The following is a 13,086-nucleotide window of genomic DNA, read 5'->3' on the forward strand; positions in this document are numbered from 1 at the left end:
TGTGTGGTGTGTGGTGTGTGTGTGGAGTGTGTGGTGTGTGGAGTGTGTGGTGTGTGGTGTGTGTGTGGAGTGTGGGGTGTGTGTGGAGTGTGGGGTGTGTGCGTGGAATATGGTGTGTGTGTGTGGAGTGTGTGGTATGTGGATTGTGTGGGGAGTATGGTGTGTGTGTGGAGTGTGTGGTGTGTGGAGTGTGTAGTATGTGTGTGGAGTGTGGATTGTGTGGAGTGTGTGGTGTGTGTGTGGCGTGTGGGGTGTGTGCGTGGAGTGTGGTGTATGTGTGTGGAGTGTGTGGTGTGTGGATTGTGTGGGGAGTATGGTGTGTGTGTGGAGTGTGTGGTGTGTGGAGTGTGTAGTATGTGTGTGGAGTGTGCGGTGTGTGGAGTGTGTGGAGTGTGTGGTGTGTGGAGTGTGTGGTGTGTGGAATATGTGGAGTGTGTGGTTGTGTGCGGTTTGGTGGCTGTGGCACGGGCTGTCACTGGGCGTCACAATGGCCGCCCACTCTGATGCCTGTTGCTGACTTTTGGAAAGCCCGGGGTCGGTGCACGTGTTCTCCGTAGGTTCTCGCCCCGGTGGCGGTAGGTGGTCGTCCTGCTGGTGCCGACAGGGTCCCGGTGCCTTCGGCCTCCAGGGTCGAGGGCGCTTTACTTGGCTGAGGGCGCTGGCAGGGCCCACCCGCCATGGCATCTGCTTGCACTGGGGTCCCCTCTGGCCCCCAGGATCCCCCTCAGCGAGCGCAGCAGGCAGCCAGGGCCCCCCAGGCCAAGTCTCCCTCCCCGTGGCGGGGTCTGGCGGGGTCCGGCGTGGCCGCCCAGTGTCTGGTCCCAGGAGGGGACAGAACGAGCTTCTGCCTCCAACTCGGGGCCACGATGGGTTGCCCAGGGGAAGCCTCTGAGTTCCAGACCCTCAAGAGCACGAGTGCCCTTAAAGCCCACCCGGAAGGCAGCAGGACAGCCCCCGCAGACCCCTGAGAGAACAGGACGGCCCCGCAGACCCCCGAGAGAACAGGACGGCCCCGCAGAAGGAGGCCAGGGCAGGAGTCCGCCCCGGTGCCCGCGCGGACAGGGAAGGGAACCCAGCCTCCCTCTATTCCCCGCAGCCCCTTCCAGGTCTCTCGCCGCCCCCAGCTCTCGGAAGCGCTCCCCAGTCCCTTTCCCATCAGAGGCTCTGCCCCCAAAACCCTCTCCTTCCTGCCCAGTGTGGAGGGAGGCGCTTGAGCTCGGAAGAAGGAAGGGACGCAGGCGACCCTGTCACTCCGAGGCCGCCGGGTCCAACACGAGCAGGAGACCCGGTGTCCTCCCTCCGGGCGCCGCCCTCGTGCCCCTCCCGCCCCTCATGGAGACAGCACCAGCAGACGGCGGGTTGCTTGTGTCACCTGCTCTTTATTGACTGCCGCGGGCTTCGCTCTCATGGACGATCCTTGTCGCCAAGAGCGGCACTACATAGAGGGGTTGGAGGAATATGGTCTGAGAGAAGAGGCCATGAGAGCCCAGACGCACAGAAGCCCCGGGAGGTGTGGGCAGGGCCCGCGGAGGAGGGAGGCTGCAGGTGTGTCGGGAGGCACCTGGCCGGAGGTCACCCCCTCCTTCCAGACCCTCAGCAGAGTTGAGGCGCCTGCACCCCAGGGGAGCCAGGCTGCTATCTAAAGGAGTGTGAGGTGCGGTCACTTCCGCCACTGGCCGGTGTCGGGGTCTGGGACACCCTGAGACCCTGAGCTCTCCTGGCTGCTCTCTCAAACCCTCATTCCATGTGAGAAGGTGGAAAGGAAAAACAGGGAAGCAAAGGCAGACAGACACCCCGCCCTCAGGGTACTCCCCGGATGATGGGCTGGGGCTGCAGGGGAGCCAGCCGAGGCGATGCCTGCTTAGGACGAGGGAGCGGAGCTGGGCTTCTCCTCCCGCGCCACGGGAATGGCTCGCTCATGGGTGGCGTCTAGGCCAGTCTGGATCTTGGGGCCAGAGAAGGTCAGCATGCCGTCGGCGGACAGGGAGCAAGAGAGGGCCGACTGGTCCACGTTGGACGGCAGGCGGTAGCGGCGGTGGAACTCACGGGAAATGTAGCCGTGGTCGTCCTGGAGAGGGTAGGGGGGCACAGTCAGAGGGGCCACTGTGCAGGTGGCTGCCTCGCCCCATGCCAGAGAAGCTGCTCCAGGCCCACCAACCGCAGAAGGTGGCCAGCCTGCAGGGGCTCTCACAGGGGCCGGGTGCAGCCAGCGCATCCCATGACCAGGTCCCCTGGGATTTATGGATTCACGCCCCTGCTTCTCTGGACCTCAGCCTGGCCTCGTGGCCACTTGCCAGGCTATTCCTTGCATGGGGTTGTGTCTTCATGCTCTGTGGCTTCACTCCAAAATCGCAGGATCATTCCGTACCAGGCCCTGCACCTCAGCCAGGCTTCCCCTTCCAGACCCCACAGGACTGCTCCAGCCCAGGTCTCTGCAGCCCCACCTAACGTGGCCAGACAACCCACGCACTTCCACGTCCCCTGGACGCCCTAAGCCACAGACTCAGCTCCCTGGGCCGACCTCCTCCTCCACTGGGTGCAAAGACCAAGAGCTGGGAGCTCAGAAGCATTTTCCAGGCTGTGCTGGGGCTAAGTGGGGGCTTTACCCGGCCCAGGCGAGGGAGGGGCAGCACATGAGGAGGTCAGGGTCACCCCCCAGCACTGCCTTCTCCAGCCATTGAAAGAGGACCCCGGCGAAAAGAAACCCAGACTTTGGCTAAGAGTTCCACCTTCTGGCCCCTCTGCTCTCCAGTCCCCGCAGGACACTGTCCATCTGTGAGAGTCCGTGAGCTCTTCCCGGCTCTGCCAGGAGATGCAGGTCACCAGGGCCTCCACGTCCCGGCTCCCTCAACACCGCGGAGACCTGAGGCCTCCACCCAAGCAAGAGCGGGGCATCAGGGTGACTGTGGGGAGAAGCTGCCGTCCCACCTACCCAGTACTAGCTGTGGGACCCAGCAGGCTGAGGACCCCCTTGTTCCCCAACCGTGTCCTGGAATAATGAAGACACTGGTCCCAAAGGGCTGCTGTGAGGCGAGGGTGTCAATGCATGTAGAGTATTCCCAGCGGATGCAGCTATGCCGTCGGGGACTGGCCTTCCTCAGGTGGGGCTCATGTGAAGATGTACATTGGCTAGGAGGCGACCACTAGGGGCACTCCCACTTCCTGGGGTTCTTTCTAAGACTACCCTGGCATCCAGGTGACAGGGATGGAGCTGGAGACGGCTGGGTGCAGCAACCCAGGAAAGGACCCTATCCTAGATCCCTGAGCCACATTCACTCGGAACGGTTACCTCTGTCACTAGGAGGGGCTGGCTGTGCTCAAGTGGGATGGCCCCTCCCTTGGGGAAAAGCCAGGCCTGATTCGGGGGCCCCCGGAGAGTGTCCCTCCCCCAGGGTTGAAGGCCTCGTGCAGGCGCGCAGGCCCGGTTGTGCCCGCCGTGACCCCCTTGTCCCCACCCCCACCTCGCCCCCCTCTCCCACCTCTCAGTGCCTGGGCTCACCTGGCGCTCGTTGTGCTTCCCGTGGATCTCCACAAAGTCGTCCTGCACCTTCACAGTGAGGTCCTCCGGGGAGAAGTGCTTCACATCCAGGAAAATGACGAACTTGTCCCGGTCGGATCGAACCTGAAACCCAAACGTGCTATGTGGAGCTACCCAGAGGGTGCCGTCCCTGCTGCAGCTGGCAGAGACAGGGCGGGTCCCGGTTATCAGAACGGGGATGCTTCGGTCACCTGCCGGCCTCTTCTCCCACACGCCAAGTGGGGCAGAGCTTTCGGGGGCCTCTGACTGTCTCCTGGACGGACAGGCACAATCCTCGACCTGTCTCCAAACCCTCGGGCCAGCTGAGGGGCTGGATGCTACTGGTGGGCCGGCTGGTTTGTGCCTATGGTCAGGTGGCTGGTTATAGGTCGGTTGGCTGGTTATGGGCTAGTTGGCTACTGGTTATGGTAGGAGGGGTTGTTATGGATTGGTTGGCCCATTAGGCTCAATCGTCTGGCGAGTGATGCTTGGCTGGCTGGCTGGACTCAGCCTGTGGAATGAGGTCACTGCCCTTGGCGTCATGCTGTCTATAGAAGCAGCCGGAGCCTGCTGATAGCCTGCGCAGCTGCCTCTGCAAAAAGCACTTCCACACACTCCCCCTCACTGCCCTGGCTCAGCCTCAGCTCCCTGAGGCATTTTGCGCCCTGGCATTGATGCCTACTGCAGCAGCCCTGGGGAGGACCCTGTTTCTTAGGTGCTGGGTGGGATTCAGGGCCTCCAGAACTACAGACTCTGCACCGCTCACCCGTGGCTCAGAGAGGAGGCTTGGGGGGGCCCATTGCCTGTCCTTTTGGCCTTGGCAGGGCACCTGAGTAAACTTGCCAAGAGCTTTGCTGGCCGTGGGCAGGCCGAGCTCATGGGAGGGGATACTAGGAACCTCCTGTTCTCTGGCTTTCAGGACTATGACCCCCACCTGCTCCCAGGCCTCCGGGACTCAGGAGACCAGCGGAACCCGGGAGCTGGCATTCGCCACCACACATGCCTGGATGGATTGCTCTTGGGGTTTCCAGTATGTGGCTGGTGCCTTACAAAGCATACATGGGTCATGAGCTGATGGAGGAAAACAAGGGTGGGTTCAGGCTGCTCCCTTGTCCAACCTCTCCCCAGTGCCAGGGGAGGCTCTGCTGCGTGGCTGCAGTGGGGACACAGGCTCTCGCCCAGCCTCTGCAAGGGGATGAAGGGGCGAGGCCACCTGCCTGACGGAGCAAGACCAGAGTCCATGGCTCTCCACCCACCGAGGCCACCACCCTCTGAGCAGCGAGGAGAGGCCAGCACCACGGGCCACATCTTACCTCAGAGATGCCAGAATCCAGCACGGTGCGGAAGAGGGACTGGCGGTAGTAGGGGCTGATGGTGGACGACAGGAAGGGCAGCAGGTCATACTCAAAAAGGCCCTCGCCGAAAAACTGGTCGAAAAGCCGACTGGGGTAGAAGGGCCCCAGAGTGCGCTTGAACCAGGGGTGCTGGATGGTCACGTCCATGTTCAGCTTTGGTACCACGGGGACCTGGAGGCTGGAAGAAGTCAGCGGGGCCTCTGGGCAGCGCAGTGTGGAGCTAGGGCTGAGCCCTCCCTATATATGCCACCAGCAGAATGGAGGCATTAAGGGATTTCTCTGGAAGGGCATGAGCTCATGAAGAAGGCTGCTCAGTCAGCAGAAATGTGGCTGGGACAAGTGCCCGCCCCCAGCCCCGGGAGGGGCTGCACGGACTGTCCCCGAGGCCTGGACTCAGCTGAGGCCCGCCTGGGCACCCTGGGGCTCCCGGGAGGGCAGACAACCCAAGGAGGAGCTCTGTGCCCCATACTCGCCTGGGGCAACAATGGAGCTTCTCATCTCCCAGTTAGTGGGCAGGGGCTACGTGCCAGGGGCCATGCTAGTTCTCTGCACACCTTGTCCTGCCTGGTGGTCCTCATGGTCGCCAGAGGAGAGAGAGCCCACACCCCTGTTAGACACAGGGGTTAGACACGTCGTCCTCAGTCTCACTGCGCCCAGGCAAGAATGCACTGTTTTCCAAAGCAGAGTGACTCTGTGAACCTCCGTTACGCTCACCACTTATAAAAAGTATGCATGCTTGTAAAAACTCCTGAAGAAGAAGCTGAAAGGTGCCATGATTCCAGCACCTGGGGGAGCCCTGTTGAGTTTCATGCTTGTCCTCCAGCAGTCTGCGTGCCTCCAACAGGAAGACGGGCTGGGCTGTGTGCAGATGAAAGCGCCAGGTGGTGAGCTTCCCTCTGTGGCCCACCCTGGACGCCCAGCCCCATGGCCATCGTCCCCTGTAACGCCTCGAGCTTCTGTGGCATGACCTGCCGTGGCTGTTAGGTTGGGCTGCTCCTGTCAGGGTGGCAACATGTCCCCACGTCCCCGCCACCCATGCGGTCCCGCCACCCACATGATCCTGTTATCCGCAAGTCCTGGTGATTATTTTGCTCCTCGACCCATGGCCCCTGTCCAGTTCTCACTAAGTGTCCAGGCACTCCCAGTTTTGTTTGTTCGTTTTTGAGATGGAGTCTTGCTCTGTCGCCCAGAGTGGCGCCCAGATCTGGCGCCCAGACCATGCAGAGGTTTCAGCTCACTGCAACCTCTGCCTCCCAGGTTCAAACAATTCTCCCACCTCAGCCTCCTGAGTAGCTGGGACTACAGGTGCCTGCCACCACACCTGGCTTTTTTTTTTTTTTTTTTTTTTTTTTGTGTGTATTTTTAGTAGAGATGGGGTTTCACTATGTGAAAACCCAGGCTGGTCTCAAACTCTTGACCTCAGATGATCCACCTGCCTTGGCCTCTCAAAGTGCTAGGATTACAGTCATGAGCCACTGCACCCAGCTCACTCCTAGTTTTAAGTCTTTTGATATTTTGGGGTAAACTTGCCCTGGGGAGCGTGGTCCTCCGCCACATCCCCCCCGCCAGGCTGGGAAGAGGCCGTGCCCCCTCTCCCAGGCTAGCTTTTCTAGTGTTCGGTCCAGGTTGTGGGAAGTTGCTTAGTCCTCTTTGGGCCTCCCAGTTCCTCCTCAGCCTCTAACAGATTCATGCGTGTGAAGTAAGCACACACCCAGGACACTCCCGGGCTTTGCAAATTCATCTCCAGCCCATGTGCTCAGAAGGCCACAAAAGGTCAGACGCCCCAGTGTATAAGGATCAGACCTGACACATCCCAGGTGGGATCAGGGCTGAAAGCAGGGCTCCAAGGTGTGCTCCACGGGGCACCTCTGTCGTAAGCAGCACCCAGCACCAGACCCTTCCTTCTGCATTTACAGCACTGTCCGGGGACACAGGATCCCAAAAAATCTTGAAATGACAACTTTTGCCCTGCAAGTTTAGAATTCCAGAGAAGCGATTCCCTGAGGTGCCAAATTAAGGTGCAGATAGGAAACGCTGGGGGAGTGATGGGTGCCTCTCCCAAAAGCCTACCCCAGACCTCTGCCTGTGGGTCCTCAGAGCCACCCTGTGAAGCAGGTCCCAGCATCGTTCCCACTTCATAGACCAGGAAATGGCAGCTTAGAAGGTTAAGCCGCATGCCCAGGTCACTTGGCTTAGAAGAAGGGAAGGAGGCTTAAAGCCACCTTTCCAGGCTGGGGGTCAACATCCAAGCAGTGGCAGGGTCTGGGTGAGGCAGCGGGCAACCCCGCTGTGCTGGCCGCCTATTCCTGGGGCACAGGGAGGGGGAAGAAGAGGCCGCTGGGATGGAAGCCAGCATGCAGCTTGGCCCCGGGGAGGGTCGAGCCAGGCCAGGCGTGCGGTCAGTGCTGGGCGGAGCCATGCTGGAGTTTGCAGCAAAAGGAGAAGGCCATTGTCCTCATCCTGCCTTTATGTACAATGTTGACAGTTTGTCCACCACAATTTTTTTGCATTCATTTTTATTTATTTATTTATTTATTTATTTATTTATTTATTTTTGAGATGGAGTCTCGCTCTGTCGCCCAGGCTGGAATGCAGTGGCACAATCTCGGCTGCCTGCAACCTCTGCCTCCCAGGCTCAAGCAGTTCTCCTGCCTCAGCCTCCCCAGTAGCTGGGATTACAGGCACACACCACTACGCCCAGCTAATTTTTTTATTTTTAGTAGAGATGAGGTTTCACCATGTTGGCCAGGCTGGTCTCGAACTCCTGATCTCTGGTGATCCACCCACTTCGGCCTCCCAAAGTCATGGGATTACAGGCATGAGCCACCGCATCCGACCCATTTTGATTTTTTTAAACATTGCATCTAAACATGATTTAAATACCAGAACACTGAGGGCAGTGTTTTTAGTGTCCCTGACATTTGGCAGGGAGGGAGGAGTGTGCTGCCCTTCACAGCAGGCCCTGCACATGGTCAGTCAAACAGCGGGGACTGCAGGCTGACGAGGTGGCTGAGGCATCAACCTGGGACTGGGCACCAGTCTGGTCCTATGACTGCACAGCTCTGGGCACCGAGGATGGGGCAAGGTCCTTCAGACACGGGGCAGAGCGAGGTCCAGGCACTCACACCCGTTGTGCTCCTCACCACATGCCGTAGGGCCTGGCAGCTCAGAGGCCGTCGTGGGACGTCAAGGCTCCTGCCACAAGGTTGGCTGGACCTGCAGGGGCCTTCTGAATGAGCCAGGGCCTAAGTCTGCACAACAGAAGCAGGAAGTCCTGGACCAGGGGATAGGGAGGGCTCTAGGGTCCTAGGGGCCCTTTCAAACCCCGAGTTTAGGCGTTGTATTCGTGTCTTGTGGCTGATGTACCAATCACAGATTAGTGACTTAAAACAACCCAAATGTCTTATCTCACAGTTCTGGAGGCCACAAGTCTGAAATGTATCTCATTCAACTTAAATCGAGACACTGGCAGGGCTGGCTCCTCCTGGAGGCTCAGGGGAATCTGTTTCCTGCCTTCTCCGGCGTCTCAAGGCATCTGTGTTTCTTGACTCGTGGCCCCTCCTCCACCTTCGAAGGCAGTGGTGGGCAGTGAGGTCTCTCCCATCACATCCATCTGGCAGTTACTCTCCTGGCCCACCTGGATAATTCAGGATCACCCCCGCCACATCTCAAAGCCTGCTACTTTCAGGATCCTTCACCTCCACTCACTGGCCCGGAGCCTGCTGTGCACACATCCTCGCTCAATGTTCCACACTGGTCGAGTCCTATCTCTTAACGCTGTGTTAAACAGAGTCCCTGCTTTTGTGGAGCTGGGTAGAGACAAACAAGAAACAAATAAACAAGTACATGCAGGCTGAGGTCAGTGCATCCGCCGGCCAGAGCCCTGCCATTCGCCTGGATTCTGGGGAAACAGGACCCTTTTGCTCTGGACCTGGACTCCTGGCTTTGAAGATGCTGCCTCAAAGCCACAGTGTGCGGGCGGCGGGCAGGGGGAGGTGATGGCCAGTGCACTGAGGGATATGTCTGTGGAAAATGAAAAACCAGAATGAAACCAAAGACAAGTCAGTGTTCTCTTCCTGATTCCCAGCCACTGTCCGTGAAAATCACGTCAGCACAAAATACGCCTCCCCTTTTGCTGGGCTAAGTTCTAGCAATTGCTGCATTCATAGCAGTTGATTCTCGAGGTAGGGACGTTCTATAAAGCTGTGGTGAGTACTGAATTGGTGATGCCTGGACTGCTGAGCCATGGCTCCCAGGGGAGACACAGGGTTAGGGTCCTGTGAGCCTCTGGTCCCAATGTTCTCATCAGCCAAGCAATGCATCATCTGTCTTATGAGTGTTTCTGTGTAAAGATGCTTTACTGAGGCCAGGCATGGTGGCTCACGCCTGTCATCCCAGGACTTTGGGAGGCCAAGGCCGGTGGATCACCTGAGGTCAGGAGTTCAAGACCAGCCTGGCCAAAATGGTGAAACCCCATCTCTACTAAAAATACTAAAATTGGCCGGACGCGGTGGCTCAAGCCTGTAATCCCAGCACTTTGGGAGGCTGAGACGGGCGGATCACGAGGTCAGGAGATCAAGACCATCCTGGCTAACACAGTGAAACCCCGTCTCTACTAAAAAATACAAAAAACTAGCCGGGTGAGGTGGCGGGCGCCTGTAGTCCCAGCTACCCGGGAGGCTGAGGCAGGAGAATGGCATAAACCTGGGAGGCAGAGCTTGCAGTGAGCTGAGATCCGGCCACTGCACTCCAGCCTGGGTGACAGAGCGAGACTCTGTCTAAAAACAAAACAAAACAAAACAAAACAAAAATTAGCCAGACACGACGGTGCGTGACTGTCATCCCAGCTACTTGGGAGGCTGAGGCAGGAGAATAGCTTGAACCCGGGAGGCAGAGGTTGCAGTGAGCTGAGCTTGTGCCATTGCACCTCAGACTGGGCAACAGAATGAGACTCCGTTCCAAAAAAGAAAAAAAAAAAAAGATGCTTTACTGAATCTATAAACGTTGATTCACTAACACTGAACTCACGGCCAGCAGCCCTGTAGCTCAGCCTGAAGGAAGCTTCTCTAACACATGTTTCCTCTGTGAGACGCCCTGCAGCTTTTCTTACTTTTTGCAGTTTTGTGTGTTTTGCTCGTGATTTTGCTGTTTAAAGTGTCCCCAAGCAGAGCTGAAGAGTAACCAAACAGTAACCAAAACTGTCTTTGGGTTTCCATTTGTATGGCATATTTTTAGAAATCTTTTACTTTCAACCTATTTGTGTCTTTGAATCTAAAGTGTCTGTCATAGACAGCATATAATTAGATAATGTTTTGAATCTGTTTGGACAATTTCTGCATTTTGACTGAAGTGCTTAATCCACTTACTTAAAAATGCCTCCAAGCCCACAGCTCTTTAGCACTGGGCTTGAGGACGTTTTAAAAAGCAAAATCACAAACACAACACAGGAAATGCAAAAATCGTGGCACTCAGTAGACCTCAAAAAGGACACTGGCTGACCGCATGAGGCTGAAACAAGAGGGCATAGTGTTGCCTTATTCACCCTCAGCCAGGAACATGTGTAAGGAGACAGATGTCTCAGCACTGCACGCATCTGTGAATGACCAGGAAAACTCTGCAAGTATTGATTTGGGGGTCACAAATAAATTTTTTTGGTAATTTTTTTGTAGGGACGGGGTTTTGCTTGCTATGTTGCCCAGGTTGGTCTTGAACTCCTAGGCTCAAGCGATCCTCCCACCTTGGCCTCCAAAGGTGCTGGGATTACGTGCGTGAGCCACCGTGCCCAGCCTGCAAATAAATTTGACCAAGTAGGTGTCGTGGACTGAATTGAGTTCCCCCAAAATTCCTATGTTGAAGTAGTAACCCCAGGACCTCAGAATGTGACTGTATTTGGAGATAGGATCTCTCAGGAAATTAAGTTAAAAGGAGGTCATTTGGGTGAGCCCTGATGCGTGTGACTGGCATCCTTATAAGAAGAGGAAATCGGCCGGGCACGGTGGCTCATGCCTGTAATCTCAACACTTTGGGAGGCCGAGGCGGGTGGATCATGAGGTCAGGAGTCCAAGACCAGCCTGAACAACATGGTGAAACCCCATCTCTACTAAAGTAAATACAAAAAAATAGCCAGGCGTGGTGGCGTGCACCTGTAGTCCCAGCTACTCAGAAGGCTGAGGCAGGGGAATCACTTGAACCCAGGAGATGGAGGTTGCAGTGAGCCGAGATCTTGCCATTGCACTCCAGCCTGGCGACAGTCTTGTTCTGTCTAAAAAAAAACGGGGGCGGGGGGGAGAAATCTGGACAAATTCCAAAAAGAGACACCAAGAACATGTGCACACAGAGGAAAGTCCGCATGAGGGCACAGCAAGAAGAGGCCCGTCCGTCTGCAAGCAGAAGAAGGAGCCGGCCCCGCCGACCACGCGATCTTGGACTCCCAGGCTCCAGGACTGTGAGGCAACAAATGTCCGTTGTTTAAGCCACCCGGTCTGTGGTCCCCAGCACACTGACATCGCAGGGAATTCCCAGATCTGGAACACATGAGTCATGGGGAGAGACTATATTTCTGTAATCTTCACATTAGCACAGTTTTATTTCCTGCCCTTTTCTAAACACTTACTGAGTGGAAATTGTCCAGTGAACTGCCAGGCATGGGGCCACTCCCGACACTGCAGACGCAGCCACCTGCATTTGCTTGGAGCGGCTTTGAAGGCCGGGTGCAGGTGCACTGGGGGAGGGGTGCTTATCTCCAGCCCCATGGTTCAACATATTTCTGTGCCTAAACGAGAAATTTCACATAACAACAACAGCACTCATAGCTGGGCGTGGTGGCTCAGGCCTGTAATCCCAGCACTTTGGGAGGCTGAGGCGGGCAGAGGTCAGGAGATCGAGACCATCCTGGCTAACCCGGCGAAACTCCGTCTCTACTAAAAAAATACAAAAACTTAGCCAGGTGCAGTGGCGGGCGCCTGTAGTCCCAGCTACTCGGGAGGCTGAGGTAGAAGAATGGCATGAATCAGGGAGGCGGAACTTGAAGTGAGCTGAGATCGTGCCACTGCACTCCAGCCCGGGCAACAGAGCGAGACTCCGTCTCAGAAAAAAAAAAAAAAAGCAACAACAACAGCACTCACAAAGAAACCGAGCTGGAATTATTTCAGTTCTGTCATTCTGCATGACCTCTTGGTGTTTTCATTCTGTGTTTCAAATGTAAGACTGTGAAACCGGAGCACAAACGGAGGTGTGGTGCTGAACTTGAGATGTTAGCTCATGCATGAAAGAATTGGCTGCTTCTGAATATCTTTAACATTGAAATGCATTCTTTTTTCTGTTAATTGCTTTAAAGAATGAATCAAGAAAATCATGATTATCCGTGATTATTACATAACTATCCTGAAAATAATTTTTCAGTATGGAGGATGGAATATTCAAAACCGTGACTCACTCTGGTGTCAAATACCCTGGGGCACCACCGGCCTGGGGCGCTTCAAGCTCCTTGCTGGCGTCCAGCGGCCTCTGGCAGCTCTCCAAGTGTGAGCGGACCAAGGCTGCTTGGGGAGGCCTGGAGCCCTTTGGCTCTGCCCTCAGTCTGCCTCTGAGCCAAAACCTGCAGCCGGCCTTGTCACCAGCAACGCTGGGACCCCAAGGTAGAGAGGATGTAGGAAACAAGGGTCCCCGCCAGGAGGTCTGAAGAGTGAGGTGAGCTTCTTCCTGTGCCTCCCACACCACTGCCCAGTGGCACAGGGCTCCCTGGGGCCTGCCTGGGACAGCCTGCGGGAGCCCGACCCCAGTACACAGGCCCCAGGCTGGTGTGAGCTGGGTCAGGGGAAGGTCTGCCTGGGGACGGGAAGGATCGCGGAGAGAGAGGTCTGCCCAGTAGGCCCCAAGGCCCCTTCCCAGAAGACGCTGACCTCTCCAGGCAGCCTGGCACGGAAGCCAAGGGCCGCGAGTCGAGTGTCTGCCTCCCAGGCCAGGGCAGGAAAGGGTAAGAACAAGGCTGGTCCTGCAGCCTCCCACCTGGGGAGGGCACGGGGGTAGGCAAACAGCTCAGCCCCGCGGGCACACTGGGGTCTGTGCAAACACAGTCACCCTGGGCACGAGCGGCCCTTCCTCACTGGACGTCCCTGGGCACGAGCGGCCCTTCCTCACTGGATGTCTCTTGGTTTTCCTGGCCTCTTGGAGCGTCACCGTCACCCCTGCCTGTGCCCTGGACCGAGACCCTGG

At 56.9% G+C, this 13,086-nt stretch overlaps 2 protein-coding genes across 2 annotated transcripts in view; one reads left to right on the top strand and one right to left on the bottom strand.

Moving 5' to 3' along the window:
- U2AF1 (U2 small nuclear RNA auxiliary factor 1) overlaps window positions 1–13,086 on the top strand; it is a 150,446-nt gene that overhangs the window by 82,920 nt on the left and 54,440 nt on the right. The gene's annotated exons all lie outside the window — the stretch shown is intronic.
- CRYAA (crystallin alpha A) lies at window positions 1,360–5,105 on the bottom strand. The gene is made up of 3 exons (XM_050784540.1): window positions 4,831–5,105; window positions 3,500–3,622; window positions 1,360–2,068 (listed from the first exon to the last, which is right to left on the bottom strand). Exons 1-3 carry the CDS (start codon window positions 5,017–5,019, stop codon window positions 1,862–1,864), a joined length of 519 nt encoding a protein of 172 aa, XP_050640497.1. The 5' UTR covers window positions 5,020–5,105; the 3' UTR covers window positions 1,360–1,861.

Source organism: Macaca thibetana, chromosome 3, assembly GCF_024542745.1.
Source record: "Macaca thibetana thibetana isolate TM-01 chromosome 3, ASM2454274v1, whole genome shotgun sequence".
Classification (NCBI taxonomy): domain Eukaryota; kingdom Metazoa; phylum Chordata; class Mammalia; order Primates; family Cercopithecidae; genus Macaca; species Macaca thibetana.